The sequence below is a fragment of the Chiloscyllium plagiosum genome, unplaced genomic scaffold (assembly GCF_037043375.1).
Source record: "Chiloscyllium plagiosum isolate Xiang-an unplaced genomic scaffold, Cpla_swu_hap1 HiC_scaffold_31, whole genome shotgun sequence".
In the NCBI taxonomy this organism is placed as follows: Eukaryota; Metazoa; Chordata; class Chondrichthyes; order Orectolobiformes; family Hemiscylliidae; genus Chiloscyllium; species Chiloscyllium plagiosum.
Genome location: NW_028270169.1, coordinates 1,340,518 through 1,368,216, shown reverse-complemented (window position 1 = coordinate 1,368,216; position 27,699 = coordinate 1,340,518). Strand labels below are relative to the sequence as shown.

The window sequence follows — 27,699 nt, the reverse complement described above, 5'->3', positions numbered from 1 at the left end:
AATGGGAATGGATCCAATATCCTTGTTGGGAGGTTTGCTTGTGCTGTTGGAGATGTTTTAATCTAATTTGGCAGGGGGTTGGGGATGTAAAGTAACTAGTAAGGTCCAATCAGATAAAGAAGGAATGCCACGACAATCCTGTAAGCAGAGAAAACATGGGCAGGATAAAGTTAATGAAAGGTACAAAAAGCTAAATTGTACCTATTTTAAGGCAAGGAGCTTGACTGGTAAGGTAGATGAACTTATTGATTGGCAAATGGGAATATGATATTGTTGCAAACACTGATACATGGTTGAAGGAATGTCAAAACTGACATGACAGCTCAGTATTCCAAGGTTTAGAAGTTTCAGTTGCAATGGTAGGTCTTTGTTTTGATTCATTCATGGAATAAGGGAGAAAAAAGGCAGTCTTGCTGATCTTTGAGGGGTCCTATGTGCGGAACTGCAGGAGATAGGGGAGATACTAAATGAGTATTTTGAATCAGTGTTTGCTGTGGAGAAGGACATGGAAGATACAGAATGTGGGGAAGTGGATGATGACATCTTGAAAAGGGGCCTTATTACAGAGGAGGTGGTGCTGGATGTCTTAAAACACAAAAGGTGGATAAATCCTCAAGACCTGATCAGGTGTACTCCAGAACCCTGTCAAAAGCTAGGGAAGTGATTAAACTGAGATACTTGGATCATTAATACTCACAGGTGAGGTGCTGAAAGACTGGAGGTTGGCTAACATGGTGCCACTATTTAAGAAAGGTGGTAAGGACAAGCCAGGGAACTACAGACCAGTGAGCCTGACATTGATGGTGGACAAATCTTTGGAGGGAATCCTGACGGACAGGATTTACATGTATTTGGAAAGGCAAGGACTGTTTAGGAATAGTCATCATGGCTTTGTGCGTGGGAAATCATGTCTCACAAACTTGATTGAGTTTTCTGAAGTAACAAAGAGGATTGATGAGGGAAGAGCGGTGGATGTAATTTAAATGGGCTTCAGTAAGGCATTCGACAAGGTTCCTCATGGTAGAGTGGTCAGCTAGGTTTGATCACATGGAATACCCCAGGGAGAAGTAGACATATGGATACAGAACTGGCTTGAAGATACAAGACAGAGGATGGTGATGAAGGGTTGCTTTTCAGACTGGAGGCCTGTGGCCAGTGGAGTGCCAAAAGGATCAGTGCTGGGTCCACTGCTTTTCGTCATTCATATAAACGATTTGGATGTGACATAGAAGGTATATAGTTAGTAAGTTTGCAGATGATATCAAAATTGGAGCTGCAGTGGGCAGTGAAGGTTACTCCACAGCACAACAGGATCTTGATCAGATGGGCCAATAGACTGAGGAGTGGCAGTTGGAGCTTAATTTAGAGAAATGTGAGGTGCTGCATTTTGCTAAGGCAAATCAGAGCAGGATTCATACACTTAATAGTAAGGTCCTGGGGAGTGTTATACTGCAGACCTCCCCAACAGTCAGAGGGAGATCGAGGAACAGATTTGTTGGCAAATCACAGAAAGATGCAGAGAATAGAGTTATAGTTGTAGAGGGCTTGTTCTGCTAATATCAACTGAGATCACCTTAGTGTGAAAGGATTAGATGGTTTGCAATTTTTAAAGTGCATCCAGGGGAGCTTTTTTGCAGCAGTACATAGATAATCCTAAGAGAGATGTGGCAGTGTCAGACCTAACCCTGGGGAATGAAGCCATTCAAGAGGTTGAAGTTTAAGTGGATAAGCATTTTGGGGATAGTAACCACTTAAGTTTCAAAGTCATTTTGGAAAGGAATAAGGATACTGCAGAAGTGTCTAAATTGGGGGGAAAATTTGAATATCGTTAGAATGGATCTGACACACAGAGACTGGGAACAGGTAATTGCAAGTATGTCTACATTTGGAAAGTGAGGAATAGTGAGAATTCAAGGTCAGTGTGTTCCTCTAAGAGTGAAGGGTAAAGGCAAAAAGTCCAGGCAACCTTGGATTTCAAGGGATAGAGGGTATGATAAAGAAAAAGAAGGAAGCATATGAAAGGTACAGTGCATTAAAATAGAGGAGTCCCATCTGAAGTACAGAGAGTGTAGGAGGTTGCATAAAAAGGAAATTAGGAGGGCAAAGAGGGGCAAGAAATATCTTTTGTAGATGGGATCACAGAAAGCCCCAAGGCTTTTTTTTAAAGCATATCAAGAAAGAGTGTGGCCTATAACAGACCAAAGGGACAACATATGCATGGACACGGGTGAGGTATTAAATGAATATTTCTCACTTGTATTCACTAAGGAGAAAGATGTTGTAGTTCGAGATTTCAGTCGGGATGATGATGACCTAGAATATATGATGAAAAAGGAGGAGGTATTAGATGCTTTAGTGGGCATATAAATTCATAAATCCCTAGGGTACGATGAGATGTATCCCCGGCTGCTATGGGAGGCAAGGGAGGAGATTGCTGGGACTCTGCAGAAATATTTAATACTTCATTAGCCACAGGCAAAGTGCTGCACAACTGGAGGATCGCTAATGTGGTTCCCTTGATCAAGAGCAGCAGGGATAGGCCAGGCAATTACAGATCAGTTAGTCTAATGTCAGTGTCATACAGTCACAGAGATGTACAGTATGGAAACAGACCCTTCGGTCCAACCCGTCCATGCCGACCAGATATCCCAACCCAAACTAGTCCCACCTGCCAGCACCCGGCCCATATCCCTCCAAACCGTTCCTATTCATATACCCATCCAAATGCCTTTTAAATGTAGCAATTGTACCAGCCTCCACCACTTCCTCTGGCAGCTCATTCCACTCACACACCACCCTCTGTGTGAAAAAGTTGCCCTTTAGGTCTCTTTTATATCTTTCCCCTTTCACCCTAAACCTATGCCCTCTAGTTCTGGACTCCCCGACCCCAGTGAAAAGACTTTGTCTATTTACCCTATCCATGCCCCTCATGATTTTGTAAACCTTTATAAGGTCACCCCTCAACCTCCGACACTCCAGGGAACACAGTCCCAGCCTATTCAACCTCTCCCTTTGGCTCAAATCCTCCAACCCTGGCAACATCCTTGTACATCTTTTCTGAACCCTTTCAAGTTTCACAACATCTTTCCGAAAGGAAGGAGACCAGAATTGCACACAATATTCCAACAGTGGCCTAACCAATGTCCTGTACAGCCGCAACATGACTGCCCAACTCCTGTACTCAATACTCTGACCAATAAAGGAAAGCATACCAAACGCCTTCTTCACTATCCTATCTACCTGTGACTCCACTTTCAAGGAGCTATGAACCTGCACTCCAAGGTCTCTTTGTTCAGCAACACTCCCCAGGACCTTACCATTAAGTGTATAAGTCCTGCTAAGATTTGTTTTCCCAAAATGCAGCACCTTACATTTATCTAAATTAAACTCCATCTGCCACTTCTCAGCCCATGACCCCATCTGACCAAGATCCTGTTGTAATCCGAGGTAACCCTCTTGGCTGACCACTACACCTCCAATTTTGGTGTCATCTGCAAACGTACTAACTGTACCTCTTATGCTCGCATCCAAATCATTTATATAAAGGACGAAACATAGTGGACCCAGCATCGATCCTTGTGGCACTCCACTGGTCACAGGCCTCCAGTCTGAAAAACAACCCTCCACTGCCAACCTTTGAGTTCTGACCCTTTGAGCCATTTCTGTATCCAAATGGCTAGTTCTCCCTGTATTCCATGAAATCTAAGCTTGCTAATCATTCTCCCATGAGGAACCTTGTTGAATGCCTTAGTCAAGTACTGCACTCATTAATCCTCTTTGTTACTTCAAAAAACACAATCAAGTTTGTATAATTTCCCATGCATAAAGCCATGTTGACTATCCCTAATCAGTCCTTGCCTTTCCAAATACATGTACATCCTGTCCCTCAGGATTCCCTCCAACAGCTTGCTCACCACTGACATCAGGCTCACTGGTCTACAGTTCCCTGGCTTGTCTTTACCACCCTTAGAACATAGAAAAATACAGCGCAGTACAGGTCCTTTGGCCCTTGATGTTGTGCCGATCCAAGCCCACCTAACTTACACTAGCCCACTATCCTCCATATGCCTATCCAATGCCCGTTTAAATGCCCATAAAGAGAGAGTCCACCACTGCTACTGGCAGGGCATTCCATGAACTCACGACTTGCTGAGTAAAGAATCTACCCCTAACATCTGTCCTATACCTACCACCCCTTAATTTAAAGCTATGCCCCCTCATAATAGCTGACTCCATACGTGGAAAAAGGTTCTCATGGTCAACCCTATCTAAACCCCTAATCATCTTGTACACCTTCTTAAACAGTGGCACCACATTAGCCAACCTCCAGTCTTCCAGCACTTCACCTGTGTCTATTGATGATACAAATATCTCAGCAAGGGGCCCAGTAATCACTTGAGGAGAAAGTGAGGACTGCAGATGCTGGAGATCAGAGCTGAAAATGTGTTGCTGGAAAAGCGCAGCAGGTCAGGCAGCATCCAAGGAACAGGAGAATCGACGTTTCGGGCATGAGCTCTTTCTGAAGAAGGGCTCATGCCCGAAACGTCGATTCGCCTGCTCCTTGGATGCTGCCTGACCTGCTGCGTTTTCCAGCAACACATTTTCAGCCCAGCAATCACTTCCCTAGCTTCCCACAGAGTTCTAGGGTACACCTGATCAGGTTATGTAGATATATCCATTTTTTTGCGTTTCAAGACATCCAGCACTTCCTCCTCTGTAATATGGACATTTTCAAGATGTCACCATCTATTTCGCTACATTCTATATCGTCCATGTCCTTCTCCCTAGTAAACACTGATGCAAAACATTTTGGAAAGGTGCAGAAGCCACAGGGTCGTAGTCATGGGCGACTTCAACTTCCCAAATATTGATTGGAAGCTCTTTAGATCAAGTAGATTGGATGGGGCGGTGTTTGTGCAGTGTGTCCAGGAAGCTTTTCTAACGCAGTATGTAGATTGTCCAACCAGAGGGGAGGCCATATTGGATTTGGTACTCGGTAATGAACCGGGACAAGTGGTGGGCTTGTTAGTGGGTGAACATTTTGGTGATGGTGACCACAATTCTGTGACTTTCACCTTGGTTATGGAGAGAGATAGGTGCGCACAACAAGGTAGATTTTATAATTGGGGGGAGGGAAATTACGATGCTGTAAGGCAGGATTTGAGGAGCATACGTTGGGAGCATAGGCTGTCAGGGAAGGATGTGGTGGAAATGTGGAACTTTTTCAAAGAGCAGATACGACGTGTCCATGATATGTATGTACCTATCAGGCAGGAAAGAAATGGTCGTGTTGGGAGCCTTGGTTGACGAGAGAGGTTGAATGTCTGGTAAAGAGGAAGAAGGAGGCTTACATAAGGTTGAGGAAACAGGATTCAGACAGAGCAGTGGAGGGATACAGGATAGCCAGAAGGGACCTGAAGAAAGGGATTAGGAGAGCTAAGAGAGGGCATGAAAAATCGTTGGCGGATAGGATCAAGGATAACCCCAAGGCATTTTATGCGTATGTGAGAAACCTGAGAATGACGAGAACGAGGGTAGGTCCGATCAAGGACAGTAGTGGGAGACTGTGTATTGAGTCGGAAGAGATAGGAGAGGTCTTGAACAAGTACTTCTCTTCAGTATTTACGAACGAGAGGGACCGTATTGTAGAAGAGGAGAGTGTGAAATGGACTGGTAAGCTAGAAGAGATACCTGTTAGGAAGGAAGATGTGTTGGACATTTTGAACAACTTGAGGATAGACAAGTCCCCCGGGCCTGACGGGATATATCCTAGGATTATGTGGGAAGCAAGAGATGAAATTGCAGTACCGTTGGCAATGATCTTCTCGTCTTCACTGGCAACAGGGCTGGTACCAGGGGACTGGAGAGTAGCGAATGTTGTGCCCCTGTTCAAAAAAGGGAATAGGGATAACCCCGGGAATTACAGGCCTGTTAGTCTTACTTCTGTGGTAGGCAAAGTAATGGAAAGGGTACTGAGGGATAGGATTTATGAGTATCTGGAAAGACACTGCTTGATTAGGGACAGCCAGCACGGATTTGTGAAGGGTAGGTCTTGCCTTACAAGTCTTATTGAATTCTTCGAGGAGGTGACCAAGCATGTGGATGAGGGAAGAGCAGTGGATGTAGTGTACATGGATTTTAGTAAGGCATTTGATAAGGTTCCCCATGGTAGGCTTATGCGGAAAGTCAGGAGGCATGGGATAGAGGGAAATTTGGCCAATTGGATAGAAAACTGGCTAACCGGTCGAAGGCAGAGAGTGGTGGTAGATGGTAAATATTCAGCCTGGAGCCCAGTTACAAGTGGAGTTCCGCAGGGATCAGTTCTGGGTCCTCTGCTGTTTGTAATTTTTATTAATGACTTAGATGAGGGAGTCGAAGGGTGGGTCAGTAAATTTGCAGATGATACGAAGATAGGTGGAGTTGTGGACAGTGAGGAGGGCAGTTGTCGGCTGCAGAGGGACTTAGATATGATGCAGAGCTGGGCTGAGGAGTGGCAGATGGAGTTCAACCCTGCCAAGTGCGAGGTTGTCCATTTTGGAAGAACAAATAAGAATGCGGAATACAGGGTTAATGGTAGGGTTCTTAGTCAGGTGGAGGAACAGAGGGATCTTGGGGTCTATGTACATAGATCGTTGAAGGTTGCCACTCAGGTGGATAGAGTTTGTAAGAAGGCCTATGGAGTATTATCGTTCATTAGCAGAGGGATTGAATTCAAGAGTCGTGAAGTGATGTTGCAGCTGTACAGGACTTTGGTTAGGCCACAGTTGGAGTACTGTGTGCAGTTCTGGTCGCCTCACTTTAGGAAAGATGTGGAAGCTTTGGAGAGGGTGCAGAGAAGATTTACCAGGATGTTGCCTGGAATGGAGAGGAAGTCGTACGAGGATAGGTTGAGAGTTCTCGGCCTTTTCTCGTTGGAACGGCGAAGGATGAGGGGTGACTTGATAGAGGTTTATAAGATGATCAGAGGAATAGATAGAGTAGACAGTCAGAAACTTTTTCCCCGGGTACAACAGAGTGTTACAAGGGGACATAAATTTAAGGTGAAGGGTGGAAGGTATAGGGGAGATGTCAGGGGTGGGTTCTTTACCCAGAGAGTGGTGGGGGCATGGAATGCGCTGCCCGTGGGTGTGGTAGAGTCGGAATCATTGGCGACCTTTAAGCGGCATTTGGATAGGTACATGGATGAGTACTTAATCTAGGTTAGAAGTTCGGCACAACATCGTGGGCCGAAGGGCCTGTTCTGTGCTGTATTGTTCTATGTTCTAAAACACTTGTTCAGTGTCTTCCCCATCTCCTGCGGTTCCACACAAAGGCCGCCTTGCTGATCTTTGAGAGGCCCTATTCTCTCCCTAGTTATCCTACTGCCCTTAATATATTTATAAAAACCCTTTGGATTCTCTTTAACTCTATTTGCCAAAGCTATTGTATGTCCATTTTTGCCCTCTTGATATCCCTCTTAAATGTACTCCTATTGCCTTTATACTCTTCTAAGGATTCACTCGATCTATCCTGTCTATACCTTACATATGCTTTCCTCTTTTTCTTAACCAAACCCTCAATTTCTTTAATCATCTAGTATTCCTTACATCTACCAGCCTTTCCTTTCACCCTGACAGGAATATACTTTCTTTGGATTCTCATTATCTCATTTCTGAAGGCTTCCCATTTTCCAGCTGTCCCTTTACCTGCGAACATCTGTCCCCAACCAGCTTTTGAAAGTTCTTGCCTAATATTATCAAAATTAGCCTTCCTCCAATTTAGAACTTCAAGCTTTAGATCTGGTCTATCCTTTTCCATCACTATCGGGAAGTTATTGGAAAAATTCTGAAGGACAGGATTAAACAATTCTTGGAAAGGCAGGGATAGTCAGCATGAATTTGTTCGAGGGAGATCCTGTCTAATTTTTTGAAAAGGTGACTAAATATATTGATGAGGATAGTTCACATGGACTTCAGTAAAGCCTTTGATAAGGTCCCACATGGAAGGTTGGTCTAAAAAAAAAGCCAGTGGGATCCAAGGCAAGTTGGCAAACTGGATCCAAAATTTGATTATAAATAGGTGGCAAAGGGTGATGGAGGAGGGGAGGCATGTCTTTGTAATTGGAAGAATCTGTGACCAGTGCTGTACCATAGGATTCAGTTTTGGGAGCCATGCTGATTGCTGTATACATTAATGACTTGGATATGAATGTAGATGGTTTAATTTGTTAGTGTGCAGATGACATGAAAATTGGGGATATTGTTCATACTCAGGAGCATGGTCTCAGGCTACTGTCTGAAATGGATCAGTTGGTAAACTGGGTGGAGCAAGGGCAGATGGAATTGAATCCCAATTAGTGTGAGGTGATGAGCGGTCTAATTAGACAAAGATATATGCAATGAATGGTAGATCCTTAGGGAGTACTAAGGTATGAAGGTACCTTGGTGTACAAGTCCATAGACCCCTGAAAGTGTCAGCACAAGATAGGATGGTGAAGGAGGGATATGGAATGCTTGCCTTTGTCAGCTAGAGAACAGAATATAGGAATAAGGAAGTCTGATTAGAAATGTATAAAGTATTAGTTTGGCCAGAGATGGGATACTGTGTGCAGTTGTGGTTGTCATACTACTGGAATTGCATTGGGGAAGGGTATGGAGGAGATTAGAACATAGAATCAACAGGATGATAACTGGGATGAAAAGCCTCAATTATAAGGAGAGATAGCAGGTTTGATTTATTTCCTTTGGAGCTGAGGAGGCTGAGAGGAAACCTGATTGAGGTGTACAAAATTAATGAGAGGCATAGACATAGTAGATTGCAAAAATCTCTTCCCTGTGGCAGACATGTGTAAGAGCAGAGAGGAGAAAGTGAGGACTGCAGATGCTGGAGATCAGAGCTGAAAATGTGTTGCTGGAAAAGTGCAGCAGGTCAGGCAGCATCCACGGAACAGGAGAATCGACGCCTTGGGCATAAGCCCTTCTTCAGGAACCATAAGAGCAGAGACCATACATTTAAGGTGAGGAATAAGTGGTTTAGAGAAGATTTGAGGCAAGTTTTTTTTTCATCCAGAGGGTGGTAGATATATGGAACATGCTGCCTGAGAGGGTGGAGGAGGCAGGTACTCTCCCAACATTTAAGCAGCATCTGAATGAGTATTTAAAATGCCAGAGTATAGTAGATTATGGACCAAGTGCAATAAGTGGGAGCTATGACGTGAAGGTGCCAGTGTTGGACTAAGGTAGATAAAGTCAGATGTCACATGACAGCAGGTTATAGTTCAACAAGTTCATTTCAAATCACAAGCTTTTGGAGTGCTGCCCCTTCATCACTTCATGCAAGGATCGGTGCTCCGAAAGCTTGTAATTTCAAATAAATCTGTTGGACTGTAACCTGGTGTCATGTGACTTCTGACAGGTAAATGAGATTAGTGTATTTTGGTGTTTGTTGGTTGTTATAAACGTGGTTTGCCAAAGGGTGTGTTCCTATGCTGTATGCCTCTAGAACTCTATAACAAGCAGACAGTGGGATAACTATTGCATGGCTTGACTTGTTCTGTGGTCTGGTAGCTGACAGGCAGCATCTGGTATTTGCAAGTAAGGTGCCATCAATGAAGCAAATTAATATAAGAATCTGCCTTTAGCAATGCTCTTTAAGTGAATATTTCTCGTCAGGAGAATGCTCCAGCTCTTCTTCAAACATTAAATAGGATTTTTCACTGGCTTGGCTAAGTGTTTACTTTGCAGGATGACTTGATTCCCAGAGTGCTGCTCTCAAGTGTCAGCTAAGGTGGCATCTTGTGTCGGAGTAATGAAGCTAATACGTTGTCAGCTGTTTTTATTTTGGTAACACACAATCTGTAGCTAAGACTTACACAGGTTTGGAAATGAAACATTCTTTTCTCTTCCACAGTTCTTGGAACAGTGTTGTAACCTTCCATCTGACATTTCGATTATTTGATCAACTGAAATAACCTAAGTGTTGTCTTCTTCATAGAAAAGCTTGCCTGCTTCTTATTGTTTGCAGTTAGTTGTCTCTGTACAGCACACTCAAGCTTTGTAACTGGGAGACTTCAAGGGTCAATCTGGGATCTTGTACGTCATGTAAAACGTTTCTTAGCAGCCCTCCCTTCTCCAAAACAAAAGGTGATCTCTAATGTGGTGAGGCTCCAGGTTCCTTGTCCTTGGCCAGCAGAAAGTTGGTGAGTTGCTTATCTGAGACTTTCAGCTGGTGCGACACTCCCATGGCTTGACAGAGATATACCGCAAGAATATGCTTACACTGCAAAATGCAAGACAGGTAAATCAAGAGCAGAGAAAAAGACTTCAAAAGAAATGACTGCTTTGATTGATGAGAACTTGAGTTTTCTTTCATCAGCTTAAAATGTAATATTGCATTTATGAGGAGATAATCAATGTAGCAATATGATTCATTAACCTGGGATACTGGTGTTCAATACAAGGAGTACATTAGAGATTAGGGAATTTCAGGTGGTTAGCATAAAAAGGTGAGCATGCGGATGCTCAAGAAGGTTTCTGACTTTGACAGAGACAAAATAAGATCCAACGGATTTACTCAGACCTATATTAATGAATACAGTACTGCATGGCCATGTACTATCATCTTTACCTTTTATACTCTGTACAAATGATTGTCAACAAAGAAAAAGAAAAAGGAGGCATATGTCAGGTATAGACAGCTATGATCGAGCGAATCCCTTGAGGTGTGTCAGGGCGAGAGGAGTTGACTTAAGAGGGAAATCAGGAGAGTAAAAAGAGGACATGAGATAGTTTTGGCAGACAGGGTTAAGGAGAATCCAAAGAGATTCTACAAATCCACTAAGGATAAATGAGTAACAAGGGAAAGAATAGGGGCCCTTAAAGATCTGCAAGGCAGTCATTGTGTGGAACCACAGGAAATGGGCGAGATAACAAACAAGTATATCGCGTCAGTATTTACTGTGGAGAAGGATGTGGAAGCTAGAGAACTTGGAGAAATAAATAGTGATATCTTGAAAAGTGTCCATATTACAGAGGAGGAGATGCTCGATGTCTTAAAATGTGTAAAGTGAATAGGTTATCCCCAGGACCTAATCAGGTGTATTCCAGACCTTTGTGGAAAGCTAGGGAACTGATTGCCAGGCTCCTTGCCAAAATGTTGGTATCATTGATAGCCACGGGTGACTGGACGGAGGCTAATGTAGTGTCACTAATTAAGAAAGGTGTTAAGAAAAAGCCAGGGAATTACAGACTGCTGAACAAATTTTGAGAAGATTTGTAGCTCAGGTTGAGGTTCTGGATATAGGATTGCTCGTTGAGCTGGAGGGTTCGTTTTCAGTTGTTTCATCACCATACTAGGTAACATCTTCAGTGAGCCTCCGAATTAAGCACTAGTGGTGTAGCCCGCTTTCTATTTATATGTTTGAGTTTCCGAGAGTTGGTGATGTCAATTCCTGTGGTGACATCTTTCCCTATGGTGATATCATTTCCTATTCTTTTTCTCAGGGTGTGGTAAATGGGATCCAAGTCAATGTGTTTGTTGATAGAGTTCCAGTTGGAATGCCGTGCCTCGTGCGTGTCTCCGTTTGGCTTGTCCTAGGATGGATGTGTTGTCCCAGTTGAAGTGGTGTCCTTCCTCATTCGTATGTAAGGATACTAGTGAGACTGGGTCATGTTGTTTTGTGGCTAGTTGATGTTCATGGGACAACACATCCATCCGAGGACAAGGGCTTATACACTTAAGGTCCTGGGGAGTGTTGCCAAACAAAGAGACGTTGGAGTGCAGGTTCATAGCTCCTTGAAAGCGGAGTCACAGGCAGACAGGGTAATGAAAGTAGTGTTTGGCATGCTTGTATTTATTTGTCAGTGCACTAATTACAGGAGTTGGGAGGTCATGTTGTGGCTGTACAAGACATTGGTTAGGCCATTTTTGGAATACTGCGTTCAATTCTGATTTCCCTACTATTGGAAAGATGCTGCTAAACTTGAAAGTCAGAAATTGTTTATAAGAAGGCTGCTGGAGTTGGAGGGTTTAAGCGATAGGGAGAAGATGAATAGGCTGGGGCATTTTTTCCCTGGAGTGTTGGAGTCTGAGGGGTGATCTTATAGAGGTTCAGAAAATCCTGAGGGGCATGGATAGGGTGAAACGCCAAGGTCTTTTTCCTCAGGTAGGGGAATCCAAAACTAGAGGGCAGAGGTTTGAGGTGAGAGGGGTCAGATTTAAAAGGAACCTAAGGGACAACCTTTTCATACAGAGGGTGGAGTGTGTATTGAATGAGCTGCCAGGGGAAGTGGTGGAGGCTGGTACAGTTACAGAATTTAAAAGGCATCTGGATGGGTATATGAATAGTAAGGATTTAGAGGGATATGGGTCAAGTGCTGGCAAATGGGACGAGATGAATTTAGGATATCAGGTCGGCATGGACGAGTTAGACCAAAGAGCTGCTTCCATGCTATACAACTCTGACAAAAGCATGCCAACAACACAATCTTGAACTATACTGATGAGATAGTACTTGGGGCTGTCATCAGGAATAACAACGTAAAAGATAGGAAATCAGAAGAGATGTTTAGTCATACGGTTGTACAGAAACAGACCCTTCGGTCCAACTTGGCCATGCTGACCAAGTTTCCAAAACTAAACTAGTCCCACTTGCCTGCATTTGGCCCATATCCCTCTAAACCTGTACCTGTCCAAATTTCTTAAATTCTGTAACTGTACCTGCGCCTACCATTTCCCCTGGCATTTCATTCCACATATGAACCACTGCCTGTGTGGAAAATGTTGCCCCTCAGCACCCTTTTAAATCTTTCTCCTCTCACTTTAAAAATATGGCCCCTAGTTTTGAACTCTCCCACCCTAGAGAAAAGACTGTTGCTATTCACTTTATTTATGCCCCATATGATCTGATAAATCGCTATAAGATCACCTCTCAGCCCGCTAAGCTCTAGCGAAAGAAGTCCCACCATCTGCTTATTACGCAAATCTGCCAGTCCTAGCAACATCCTGGTAAATCTTTTCTGAATTTGCTCCAATTTACTAATATCCTTCCTATAGCAGAATGATAAGTGGCCTCACACTGTCCTCAATGGGATATCCCAACTTCTGTAGTCAGTGGTCTCAGCAATGAAGGCAAGTGTGCTAAACACTCTTTTAACCACTCTGTTTGTAAAATAGTGTGACAACAATCCTAGTAGACTGAAGAGAAGACAATAAAAACTAATTATAGGTTTTAGAATAGGATCAGTTAATGATTATAAAGCTCCACAATGTGGACATGAAATATTTAATTAATACAGAGCTGTACTAGAAAGCTTTGAAGAAGTATAGAGGAGGTTGAGAGTAGGGAGGTCCAAAATAAGGTTTCGGGGTCGCAAGAGGGCACCGGCAAGCAAAACGTTCATTTGAAGTGTGTCTGTTTCAAAGCCAGGACCATTTGAAATAAGGTGGGTGAACTTGCAGCATGGTTCAGTACCTGGGATTTCGATGTTGTGGCCATTTCAGAGACATGCATTGAGCAGAATGGTCGTTACAGGTTCTGGGACTTAGATGTTTCAGTAAGAACTGAAGATGGTAAAAGAGGAGGTGGTGTGGCACTGTTAGTCAAGGACAGTATTACGGCTGTAGAAAAGGCGTTTGAGGACTTGTCAACTGAGGCAGTATGGGCTTATTCAGGGAACGGCAGTTGTTACTGGGGATTTCAACTTCCCAAATATTGATTGGAATACTACAGTTCAAGTACTTTAGATGGGTCAGTTCTTGTCCAATGTGTGCAGGAGGGTTTCCTGACACAGTATGTAGACAGGCCAACAAGGGGTGAGGCCACATTAGATTTGGTACTGGGTAATGAACCCGGCCAGGTGTTAGATTTGGAGGTGGGCGAGCACTTTGGTGACAGTGACCACAATTCAGTTATGTTTACTTCAATGATGGAAAGGGATAGGTATACACCGGACAGCAAGAACTACAGCTGGGTGAAAGTCAATTACGATGTGATTCGGATGTGTAGGATGGGGAAGGAAACTGCAGGGATGGGCACAATAGAAATGTGGAGCTTATTCAGGGAACAGCCACTGTGTGTCGTGACAAGTATATACTTGTCAGACAGGGAAGAGGTTGTCGAGTGCAGGAGCCGTGGTTTACTAAGTTTAATCTCTTGTTAAGAGGAAGGTGGCTTATGTTAGGATGAGATGTGAAAGCTCAGTTAGGGCCCTTGAGAGTTACAAGGTAGCCAGGTAGGACCTAAAGAGAGAGCTAAGAAGAGCGAAGAGGGGAAATGATAAGTTATTGGTGGATAGGATCATGGAAAATCCCAAAGCTTTCTATAGGTTCATAAGGGATAAAAGAATGACTAGAGAAAGACTACAGCAAATCAAAGACAGTAGTGGAAAGTTGTGCGTGGAGTCAGAGGAGACAGGGGAAGCACTAAATGAATATTTATCGTCAGTATTCACACTGGAAAAAGACAATGTTGTTGAGGAGAATACTGACAAACAAATTACTAGATTAGATGAGATTGAGGTTCACAATGAGGTGCTAGAAATTCTGGAAAGTGTGAAAATAGATAAATTCCCTGGGCTGGATGGGATTTATCCTAGGATTCTTGGGAAGGCAGGGAGGAGATTGCCAAGCCTTTGGCTTTAATTTTTATGTCATCATTGTCTACAGGAGTAGGGCCAGAAGACTGGAGGATAGCAAATGTTGTTCCCTTGTTCAAGAAGGGGAGTAGAGACAACCCTGGTAATTGTAGACCAGTGAGCCTTTCTTCAGATGTGGGTAAAGTGTTGGCAAGGGTTATAAGAGATAGGATTTATAATCATCTTGAAAAGAATAATTTGATTAGGGATAGTTAGCATGGTTTTGTGAAGGGTAGGTCGTGCCTCACTAACCATATTGAGTTCTTTGAGAAGGTGACCAAACAGGTGGACGAGAGTAAAGCCGTTGATGTGATGCATATGGATTTCAGTAAGGTGTTTGATAAGGTTCCTCATGGTAGGCTATTGCAGAAAATATGGAGGTATGGGATTGAGGGTGATTTAGTGGTTTGGATAATGAATTGGCGAGCTGAAAGAAGACAGAAGGTGGTGATTGATGGGAAATGTTCATCCTGGAGTTCAGTTACTAGTGGTGTACTGCAAGGATCTGTTTTGGGTCCACTGCTGTTTGTCATTTTTATAAACTACCTGGAGGAGAGCGTAGATAGATGGGTTAGTAAATTTGCAGATGAGTCTAAGGTCGCTACAGTTATGGATAGTACTGAAGGATGTTGCAGGTTACAAAGGGACAGAGATAAGCTGCAGAGCTGGGCTGAGAGGTAGCAAATGGAGTTTAAGTTCTTCTTAGTGCAGAGTACTGGGCTAATGGTAAGATTCTTGGCAGTGTAGATGAGCAGAGAGATCTCAGTGTCATGTACATAGATCCCTGAAAGTTGCCACTCAGGTTGATAGGGTTATTAAGAAGGCATACGGTGTGTTAGCTTTTATTGGTAGAGGGATTGAGTTTCAGAGCCATGAGGTCATGTTGCAGCTGTACAAAACTCTGGTGCAGCCACACTTAAAATATTACATACAGTTCTGATCAACCCACATTATAGGAAGGATGTGGAAGCTTTGGAAAGGGTGCAGAGGAGATTTACTAGGATGTTGCCTGGTATGGAGGGAAGGTCTCACGAGGAAAGATTGAGGGACTTGAGGCTGTTTTTGTTAGAGAGCAGGTTGAGAGGTGACTTAATTGAGGCATATAAGATAATCAGAGAGTTAGATAGGGTGGACAGAAAGAACCTTTTTCCTCTGATGGTAATGGCTAGCATGAAGGGACATAGCTTCAAATTGAGGGGTAATAGATATAGGACAGATGTCAGAGGTAGTTTCTTTACACAGAGAGTAGTAGGGGCGTGGAATGCACTGCCTACAATAGTAGTAGACTCGCCCACTTTACAGGCATTTAAATGGTCATTGGATTGACATATGGATGAGAATGGAATAGTTTAGGTTAGATGGGGTTCAGACTCATTTCACAGGGAGACGCAACATCAAGGGCCAAAGGGCCTATACTACGCTGTAATGCTCTGTTGTATGAAATAGTTTTCAAGTACATCTGGTTGGCATGGACAAGTTGGACTGAAGGGTGTACATGCTGTACATCTCTATGACTCTGACTATGACAAGCATCAAACTGGCTGCCAGATTGAAATGAAGCATTCAATGCACAGATATGATGGCCAGGGGACATATGATTACTGTAACTCCTCATTTTAAATTGTGATTATGTTCCTGAAAATCACAATATGAAGTGAATCAATTTTAAATGAATCATTGTTTCCCAGACGAATCAACTTTAAGTCAGAGTTCGGTTCCTTTGAACATTCTGCATCAGAAAAGAAAAATGAAGAGTAGAAGTAATATACTGCACGTGGATCCCAAGCTAAGATAACTTGCAAACTAAAATATGACTACAAAAGAAACACAAAGCAATATTTTTGAAAATTAATGAACTCATTTCACTCTACAGTACAGTTAGATTGACCAGGCTCCACCTGCTGGTAGAGAGTGATCAGTGCAGGGAACAGCTTAAGTCTATATTTGCACCGACTGACACCTGCCGCTAAAAGGAGCCCAGGATCGCATTATGAATTCAGCAAAGTGAGGACCTGAGTCAATAGGAACAGAAGAACTTAAGAGTCTTAGAGCATGGAAACAGACCCTTTGGTCCAACCAGTCCATGTCAAACATAATCCCAAACTAAGTTAATCTCACCTGCCTGCTCCTAGCCCATACCCATTCACATCTTTCCTGCTCATGCGCTTGGCTAAGTGCCTTGTAAACATTGTAACCCTACCCACATCCAACACTTCCCTCAGGAAGTTCATTCCACACACAAACCACCCTCTGTGTAAAAGATTTGCCCCTCATGTTTTTAAATCTCTCTCCTCTCAGCTTAAAAATCTATCTGCCCCCTAGTCTTGAAATCCCCGATCCTAGGGAAAAGAAATCACCTACCATTAACTCTTCGAGATTTATAAAATCATGAGGGGTATAGATAAAATCTCCTCTCAACCTCCTATGCTCAAGTGAAAAAAGTCCCATTCTATCCAGTCTTTCTTTATAACTCAAACCCTCCATACCCAGCAACATCCTGGTAAATCTCTTCTGCACCCTCTCCAGCTTAATAATATCCTTCCTATAATAGGGCAACCTGGACACAGTATTCCAGAAGAGGCCATACCAATGTCCTGTATATCCTCAACATTACATCCCAACTCCAATATGTGAAGGACTGAGCAATGGGGGCAAGGGTGCTAAATGCCTTTTTACAATATTACCCATGGGATAGAGGAGCACTGGGAAGGACATGGAACAGACCAACAACGGGAGGGAAATTGGGCCAATGCACATCAACACTGCGTAGCAAAGTTGAGGAGATGAGAAGAGACATGAAGTTGGGGTATTGTGCTGGTAAAATGAGGCTGGGTTAGCAAGATGAGCGACGAAGCCTTGTTGGGGGGGGGGGGGGGGGGGGGGGGCGGTGGGAGGGCGCAAAACCAGGGCATGGGGAAGGCAAGGGACGAGGAGAAACAAAGCTCAGAATTAATGCCAGGAGAGAGGCTAGAACAAGACACAGGTCTGGGAGAGGCAATGCCAAGCAGCAAAGGCAAAGGCAGAAGCTCTGGCGGGGAGGTCCCCTGAGTAGGCAAGCCATAGAATAGAAGTCTGGCAAATGATGTTAAAGTGAAGCTAGCAATATGAAACAGTTACTCTGACACTATGTTAACAATGTTAAAATGAAACAATGCATGTGAGTCAGTGTTGAAGGGGGACTTGCTGTATATCAGCTCAGAAAATATTTTGATTATAAATCATGAAACTCTTTTATTTCACTCTAGTTATCCTTCTAAGATATCTTGCCTGATACTGTTGTCTTAGGAAAGCTTACTCTTTCAAGAAGTAGAGATTACTCAAAAAGGGAGCAAGGATACTTGATAAGCTAACTTTTCTGGATGAAATCTGCCCGTGAATAATTTTGACAAAAGTAAAATGTCATGCTAAGTGCAGAACATTCCTTGTTTTAGTATAATTGTTGCATGCTTTCAGGGGAAAGGCCACAATCTTTCAAATGCAGGACAAATCACTTCCTGAACTCATTGCTACCCTTTTCCCAAAGAATGCTAACCAGAGCTGATGTATGGACTCACTGGCTATCTTAATTACACGTTTTAGTGCATATTTTAACTGAAGTTATGAATTACTTGAAGGCATAAATCTGTTTATTGTTATGGTTTACATGTCGGTTTTTTAAAACAAATCAGCAATGTCCCCAAAAGAATTCCTGCAATGTACAATAAAGTGCAAAGGGAAAGTGAAAAGATATACTTGATATTTCTCGAAGGAAACAATGAGAGTGGTATTGAATGGCCGGCCATCTGCTGCAAAAAAGCTACACATGAACAAGGAGAAAGTGAGGTCAACAAAGGCTGGAGATCAGAGTCGAAAAGCGTGGTTTTGGAAAAGCACAGCAGGTCAGGAATTCCTGAAGAAGGCTTATGCCCGAAACTTTGATTCCCCCTGCTCCTTGGATGCTGCCTGATCTGCTGTGCTTTTCCAGCACCACAGTCTGACACGTGAACAAGAGGAGTAGGCCACTCGTCCCTTTAAATGTACATGTCTTGTTACATTTGAACATGGACTGCTTCAGCAGGAACTCTTCCTGGTCTGCTTCACAGAGATGGTCACCTCAACCAATAATGTCCTATCCAAACCATGATTTAAGAATTAGTACCTGAATGATTTGAGACACTTTGCTGCACTTGAACATCAGCATCCAGAGACAAAACTGGAAGGGAAAAAGTGTGCCCTGCTGTTTGATTTCAAATCCTTACCATTATATTGTCATTCCTTCGTAAAACAGAATACATGAAGGCTGGGCATGAGCAGTAAAGGCAGGAGCAGAGGCAATAATATACTTGACCAGAGCTTCCTTCAACCTACAGATCAAAACAAAATTAATTAATTTAGATTCAAACAAAACAAACCAGATAGCAGCCATCAGAAAATGCAAAGTCAGAGTCCCACACTGGAATTGTTTGAGAAGGATGGGGGATAATATTGATCTTAGCAACCACAGTATTATCTGAACTGGAAAATTTGCTAATATAACCACAGGTATGATATAAACTTTTTTCCGACTGTGCACACAGAATCCTCGCTTTGTGATCAGCACAAACAGTATCTGACTCCAACAACCCCTCCCTGGTGGGTTATTATTACAATTTGAAACTCAAACTAATAAGTGACAAACAGAAAAATTATGTCACAATTTAAAGTTGGGTGGTGCTGGCCAATGCATAAACAATGTGTTAGCATTAAGCCACATACTGACCATCAGGACATACATCCAGAGCCAGACCCAATGTGGGGACACACAAACTGTACATTCACAGTCACAGACCCAGTGTGGGAACATACAGACTGTATCCTCAAATGATACTATAAAGTAAAAATACAATGAACATTCTAACAATTCACTGACCCTTCAGCTTTGCAGTCATTACTGTGTTCTACACTGTTCGAATAATTCAAACAACAGAAGAATTTTGGCTATTAACGGAGAAAACCGACTTAAACTAAATATTCCTGTAAGGCCACTTCTATTTCTAATAAACTGTGTTTTCCATGCTTATGAAATTTTCCTTCCACAAAAAAAAATTGATGTTATTTCCAGCTAGGGAGATTACACAACTCCCACATTTAACCTGGCCTGAGTGCTGATAACGTCAGGTCAATTCAAATCGTTACATTGCAGCATAGACATGCTGTTCAGTGGTCACTCTACTAATGGGATTAGATATAAAGTAACCCTCTCTACAATGTCCCCATCAAACACTTCCAGGACAGGGACAGCATGGGGTTAAACACAGACTAAAGCCTCCCAAAACGTCCCTATCAAACACTCTTGGGACAAGGGCAGCACAGATTAGATACAGATTAAAGCTCACCCAATAGTGTCCTCATCAAACACACCTAACACAGGTACAGCATGGGATTCAACATAGAATAAAAATCTCTCTAAAATGTCTGGATCAAATACTCCCAGGGTGGGTATAGCTTTCTGTCCCCACCTCTTTCTCTCCCCTACCCACCACATAGAAGGTGTTTTGATGAAGTTTTTCACTTTGCGCTGTGTGTTAGTGAGCAGATAGTGTTTCTGCATCACCACAGAGCAAGTTTATTGATTCTGTCGCAGCTTTACAATTAGGTTTCACTGAAACAGCTTTGCTAAATTTCATTTACTTAGTCAGTTTATATTTACCTTTCAATGAAGTTACTGAAATGAATTTAAATTTCATGAGTTGGACAGAGAACGCTCCGGAGAGGGCTCTGGAGCAGGTTCTCTGTATCAATGCAACATAGCAAGGGGCAACACGTCATTGAGCTCAAAAGCACATCTAATTTCAGAGAAATTTTCACTGCAGCCTCAGTTTTAAAGGTGATGGAACATTTTGCAGTGGCTGGACTGGGCAAGACATCCCATATATTGCTCACTATCCTTTGTTAGAAATAGAAGCCAAATCTCTGTTGCTGGGCACTGTGCCTCTCACAGCCCCTCAGTGGGCAATGATCTTTTCCATCTCTGAGCATGGACACAAACGAAAGATTAAACCAAGTTAGTTAATTATGACAACAAATTTCTCAATGCTACACATGGGGAAAATCAGAACTATCAAACGAGGATCACAGTAGCAGGGCATTGACCCACATTCTTTGATACCTCAAATATCTCAGCTAGAATTGACAAACAAAATAGTCAATGCTGGACTAATTTCATCCTTTAGGATGTATGACATTTGAGAGAACATTTAATAAAGCAGAAGGTGCCTGGTATTTAACAGGGGTCGAGAGTATAAGTGCAAATAGTTTATGTTAACTCATACAAGACACTGATGAGCCTCAGCTAAAATGCATACAGTTCATACTTTAGGAAGGATGTAAAGGCACTGGAGAGAATGCAGAAAGGTTCATGAGAATAGTTCCAGGGATGAGAAACTTAAGTTACAAAGAGAGATTGTAGAGAAAAAAAGGTGTTTTCCTTCAAGAGAAGGCCAAGAAGAAATTTGTGTTCAAAGTGCCAAGGAGTCTGCTCGAGTGGACAGGATGAAACTGTCATCTTTGGGGCAGGGGTTGAGAACCAAAGAGCAGAGATTTAAGGTGACTGGCAGAAGCAACAATGACAGCACAAGGAAAAACATTTTCATAAAGTGAGTGGTTAAAATCTAGAGTGTGCTGCCTAACAGTGAGGTGAAGACAGGGATCAGATTATTATGTGAAAACAAATAAGGGTAGGGGAAAATGGGGGAGAAGAACAATAAGTGATTATACCAGAGGGCCAGCATAGACAGAGGACTGAATGGTGGCTTTTGTGCTGATTGTAAAAATCTAATTCCCTTTCGGATCTGCTGTCACCACCCTTTCAAAGAGAACATTCTAGAGTTTCAGTACAACATGAGTCACACATGAAATTATAAATCTGTGAGTGAAACACAGAAAGCAAGAGTATTACTGAAATAATGATATTTTGGGAAGTGTGGGTAGAGTCAGAGTCATACAGCACGAAAACAGACGCTTCAGTCCAACTTGCCCATGCCAACCACATTTCCTCAACTGAACCAGTCCCGATTTGCCTACATTTGCTCCATATCCCTCCAAACCCTTATTCATGCACCTGTCCAATTGTCTTTTATAAATGTTGTAATTGTACTCAACTCCACCACTTCCTCTGGCAGCTCATTCCATATATGAACCACCTGTATGTGAAAAAGTTATCCCTTAGGTCCCTTTTAAAGCTTTCCCCTCTCAACTTAATCCTATGCCCCCTAGTTTTGCACTACCCTGCCTTGGGGAAAAGACCTTGGCTGTTCATCTTACCTCTGTCCTCCATGACTTTATAAACCTTTATAAGGTCACCCCTAAACTCCAACAAAGAAGAATCCCTGCCTATCCAGCTTCTCCTTATAACTCAAACCCTCTCGTCTTGGTAACAGCCTTGTAAATCTTTTCTTTCCAGTTTAATAACATTCAAAGTTTGTGAGAAGATTTGTAGCTCGGGTGCTCGTTGTTGTGGTTCTGTTCGCCGAGCTGGGAATTTGTGGTGCAGACTTTGTGGTGCCTTCAAGTAATTCAACCAATGGACCCTTAATTCCTTGACTATCTTGGTACATATGACAACAATCAATAAATCAATCAATGTCAGCCTCCTTTTGTGGTCCCCAGATTCACAGATACAAGTTTTCAATGAATTCAATTCACTCCTCATGATATCAAGAAACGGTTGGATACACTGGATACGGAGCCTGATAATATTCTGACAACAGTACTGAAGACTTTTGCTCCAGAACTTGGCATTCCCCCAGCCAAACTCTTCCAGTTAAGTTACAACACTGGAATCTGCCAGACAATATGGAAAATTGCCCAGGTATATGCTACACAGAAAAACCAACCTGGCCAATTACCGCCCCATCAGTCTACTGTCAATCATCAGTAAAGTGATGGAATGTATCCTCAACAGTAGCACTGCTCAGCAATAACCTGCTCAGTGATGCCTAGTTTGGATTCAGTCAGGGCCACTCAGCACATGATCTTGTTACAGCCTTGATTCAAACATGGACAAAGAGCTGAATTCCAGAGGTGAGGTAAAAGTTACAGCCCTTGACATCAAGACTACATTGAACTGAGTCTGGTATAAGAAGCCCTTGCAAAATTTTGGGGATGAAGCAGGAATGTTTGCTGATGACTGCACAATGTTTAGCATCATTCGTGAATTCTCAGATACTGAAGCAGTCTGTGTTCAATTGCAACAAGATCTGGACAATATCTCGGCTTGGGCTGACAAATGACAAGTTACGTTCATGCCACACAAATACCAGAAAATGACTACTACCAATAAGAGACTATCTAACCTCTGCCCCTTGACATCCAATGGTGTTACTACCACTGAACCCTCCAATATCAACATTCTGGAGACTACCATTGACCATAAATTCAACTGGACTAGCCACATAAACACAGTGACTACAAGAGCAGGTCAGAGGATAGGTATACTGTGGAAAGTAACTCACCTCCTGCCTCCCCAAAGCCTGTATGGGTGTGACTCTTTAAAAAAAACTCAAGAAGCAAATGCAGTTTAATGTGGATAAATGTATGGTTATCCACTTTGGTGGCAAGAACAGGAAGGCAGATTACTACCTAAATGGAGTCAAGTTAGGTAAAGGGGCAGTACAAAGAGATCTGGGTGTTCTTGTACACCAGTCAATGAAGGCAAGCATGCAGGTACAGCAGGTAGTGAAGAAGGCTAATAGCATGCTGGACTTCATAACAAGAGGGATTGAGTATAGAAGCAAAGAGGTTCTTCTGCAGCTGTACAGGGCCCTGGTGAGACCGCACCTGGAATAGTGTGTGCAGTTCTGGTCTCCAAATTTGAGAAAAGACATTCTGGCTATTGAGGGAGTGCAGCGTAGGTTCACGAGGTCAATTCCTGGAATGGCGGGACTATCTTATGTTGAAAGATTGGAGCGACTGGGCTTGTATACCCTTGAGTTTAGAAGACTGAGAGGGGATCTGATTGAGATGTATAAGATTATTAAAGGATTGGACAGTCTGGAGGCAGGAAACATGTTTCCGCTGATGGGTGAGCCCCGAACCAGAGGACACAGCTTAAAAATAAGGGGTAGGCCGTTTAGGACAGAGATGAGGAGAAACTTCTTCACACAGAGAGTGGTGGGTGTGTGGAATGCTCTGCCCCAGAAGGCAGTCTCTGGATTCGTTTAAGAAAGAGTTGGATACAGCTCTCAAGGATAGTGGGATCAAGGGTTATGGAGATAAGGCAGGAACAAGATACGGATTGAGGATGATCAGCCATGATCATAATGAATGGTGGTGCAGGCTCGAAGGGCAGAATGGCCTACTCCTGCACCTATTGTCTATTGACACCGTCCAGGACAAAGCAGTCTGCTTGATTGGTACTATATCCACAAGCATCCACTCCTTCCACCACCAATCAGTAGCAACAGTGTGTACTATCGACAAGATACACTTGCAGAAATTCACCAAGGCTCCTTAGACTGCATCTTCCAAACCCATAACCACTTCCATCTAGAAGGACAAGGGCAACAGGTACCTGGGAACACCATCACTTGTAAGTTCTCCTCCAAGTCACTCACCATTCTGACATGGAACTGTATCACCATTCCTTCACTGTTACTCAGTCAAGACCCTGGAATTGCCTCCCTAAGGGCATTGTGGCTTAATCCATAACACAAGGACTGTAGTGGTTCAAGAAGGCAGCTCACGACTACCTTCTCAAGGGCAACTAGGGATGGGCAATAAAAGCTGTCCAGCCATGAATAAAATAATTTAGAAAAAGGAGGAAAAGTCTTATTCAAACTTCGAGGACTTGACAGGGTCAATGCAGAGGGTAGATTTCCCTTCACAAAGACTCTACGACTGAGGGCATTAAAAAAAAATCATTCATGGGATGGGTGTGTTGCTGGCTAGGCCAGCATTTATTGCCCACCGGTAATTGCCCAGGGCAGTTAAGAGTCAAACACATTGTCCGGTGCCACATATTGACCATACCAGGTAAGGATGCCAGTTTTCCTCCCTCAAGGACACTAATGAACCAGCTGGGTTCTGACAATCAACAATGGATGGTCATCATTAGATTCTTAATTCCAGATTTTTATTGATTTCAAATTCCATCATCTGCTATGGTAGGATTCAAACCCATGTCCCCAGAACATTTCCTGGATTAACAGTCCAGTGATAATACCACTGGGCCATTACCCCATCCCAATCCCCTCCGCATTATCTTAGTATAAGAAGTCACCGAGAGGAATTTCTTCTCTTATAGTGTAGTCAATCTATAGAATTCTTTGCCACAGATGTCTGTTATGCTGCATTGTTAAGTATATTCAAGGCTGAGATAGACTAATTTTTAATCAGTAAGGGAGTCAAGTGTTGTGGATTAAAGGTAGCAATGTGGAGTTGAGGATCATCAGTCCAGCCATGATCTCACTGAATGATGGAGCAGACCCAATGGGTTAAATGGTCCACTTCTGCTTCTGGAAGAAATGTTGACACAGGAACTAATGATGGAAAAAGACAACAATAATTGCAGCAGATCAAAGAATCTTGATACACTCTTCCCCACACGGGGTGGGATGGGGTGGAGGGAGGGGGAGGGGAGATGGCCCAGTGGTATTATTGCTGGAGTGTTCATCCAGAGACCCAGATAATGTTCTGGGGGTCTGGATTCAAATCCTGCCATGGCAGATGGTGGAATATGAATTCAATAAAACAAAATCTGGAATTAAGAGCCCAACAATGGCCATGAATCCATTGTTGATTGTTGGATCTGGTTCACTAATGTCCTTTAGGGAAGGAAGCTGCCATCCTTACCAGGTCTGGCCTAAATGTGAGAGACTCTTAACTGCCCTCTTGGAAATTAGGATGGGCAATTAATGCTGGTCTAGCCAGCCACATCCTCATCCCATGAATGAATAAAGAAAAAACATGTAGTGCAGAAAAAAACTGTTCCACCAACTGGCACAGATGGTTTTTCTTCTTCCTCCAAGTGTGGAGGGATATTTAACTTTGTGGAGCATCACAGATTAATCCAATACTGATATCCCCCATTCTACACAGGCACTAATTGGGTGTCACTGTTCCTAATGCAATTGGAGGCAAAGCTGCAATCTTGCTGGAAAGTACAGTTAATGGGAAAATACACTGTCCTGTACATTACTGGATGATAAGGAAACAAAAATGATTGTACTCAAAATAAAACATTTATAAATGATAGAAATTTTAAAATGCTATACCTGGTACAGTGACCTTCCACTGGGTGACTGGATGAGTGTAACTGAACGGCGATCCACCAGCTCTAAGGCATGCAAGGCAGCTGGGCCAAAGACAAATTTGAGTCTGGAGAAGAAATAACATTGAAGTCTAGCTTTTGAATTAACACCAAATTGATCACAATGCAGATGCTGATGGTAGTGGTAGCAGAGCCCTTGAATATTCTTAAGGCAGAGATAGAGATTCTTGTCAAGCAAGTTTGTGTCAGGAGTAAGCAGGAATGTGAATATAAGGTTACAATCAGATCAGCCCTGACCTTAATAAATGAGGGAGTAGGCTCAAAGGGCTGTGTTGCCACCACTTTCTGCTAATAAATATATATAATTCATAAATAATAAATAAACTTAATGGTGCAGAATGAGGCTACTTAGTCTAACATGTTATTGCCAGCTGGAAAAGAACTATTCCAGTCTGAGCTTACCTTCTAGCTCTTGGTCTATAGCCCTGTAAGTTACAGCATGCAACTGAACCTTCAAGTTATTTTAAGCATTTATAAACCATTTTGTTTAAGAGGAAAGCATTTACATTATCCTTGTTAATTCAGTCAACCTGCAACTGATCATTTCCACATTTTAATTTTTGTTTTGTGATCTCTGATCACTTAATTGTGGCTGACTTCCTTTTAATTTCAAGAATCTGAATGCCATCTCAGAATTTATCCTTGCAAGAAAAGAAAACGCGGCCTTGGCACCCCCGACAGGAAGAGTGCACTGTGATGGTATACCTGATAGGATGCTTGACAACAATATTACATCTGAAGGTGCAATGTACAGCACCAGTATACCCAACAAGAACACTCTGTATCATTGGTATACCCGAGAGGAGAAATACAAAGCCCTGGTGTACTTGTCAGGGATACTGAACAATACAAGCATAAGTACATTACAGCACACACATATTTGACAGGAGGACAATATTGCTCAGATAGCCTTGACTGGAACAGCAGACAGCACCTGTATACCTGATAGGCACATCATACCGCACTGTGACATGTTGTAACTTGAAGAGTGCACTATTCCACAAACCTTCATTAATGTATCAAATCCCAGTCATGATTTAGAGATGTCGGTGTTGGACTGGGGTGTACAAAGTCAAAAATCACACAACACCAGGTTATAGTCCAATAGGTTTAATTAAACCTGGACATATTAAACCTGTTGGACTATAACCTGGCATTGTGTGATTTTAACTTCAAATCCCAGTGTCAGCATGATAGTGGCCAATTTGTCCAACTGACTACTAGTCCGGGTAAAAGCACTTCACACCAGCTTTCATTAGTAACAAGGAAAAAAAAATCAAGAGCAATAAAAGTAAAGGACTTCTAATCAATAACCATAAAACTTAAACGACTACCCTTCAAAAATCCCAAATACACATGCAGAATTAAGACAGAAAAATTACAAATGATTTAATAGAGATACTCTAGTTGGAAAATGTAGATAGTTCTGACGATCAAACGTCCAAGCCACAACTGGCAAGTTATTTTAGACACTTAGACCATGAGCTGGAGAAGTAGTAGACCATTCAATCCATCAAGTCTACAATGAGATCAAAGCTGATCTGATAACCATCCAATTTCCTGCCTTTTCCCTATAGTTCGCGATTTCTTGACTGATGAAAGATTTATTTATCTCAGCCTGGAAATACTTGCTGACCCAGCCTTGACATCCCTCTGCGGTAAAGAATTCCACAAATATACTGCTCTCAGAGAAGGAATTCCTTTTCATCTCTGTCTTAAATATTCTGAGATCATACACTCTGGTCAAAGATGGACTCCCATAAGGGGAAATAAACTTCCCACATCTGGCTCATTAAGTCC

General features: G+C 42.7%; 1 protein-coding gene across 1 annotated transcript in view; it reads right to left on the bottom strand.

Moving 5' to 3' along the window:
* Positions 1-9,798: 9,798 nt before the first annotated feature.
* Positions 9,799-27,699, bottom strand: part of zswim7 (zinc finger, SWIM-type containing 7) — a 46,251-nt gene continuing 28,350 nt past the window's right edge. Inside the window, exons 4-6 of the mRNA XM_087977117.1 lie at positions 25,844-25,946; positions 18,851-18,955; positions 9,799-10,257 (exon numbers count right to left, since the gene is read on the bottom strand). Coding sequence (XP_087833243.1) covers positions 10,129-10,257; positions 18,851-18,955; positions 25,844-25,946 — 337 coding nt within the window. The 3' untranslated portion in view covers positions 9,799-10,128. The remainder of the gene's footprint in view (positions 10,258-18,850; positions 18,956-25,843; positions 25,947-27,699) is intronic.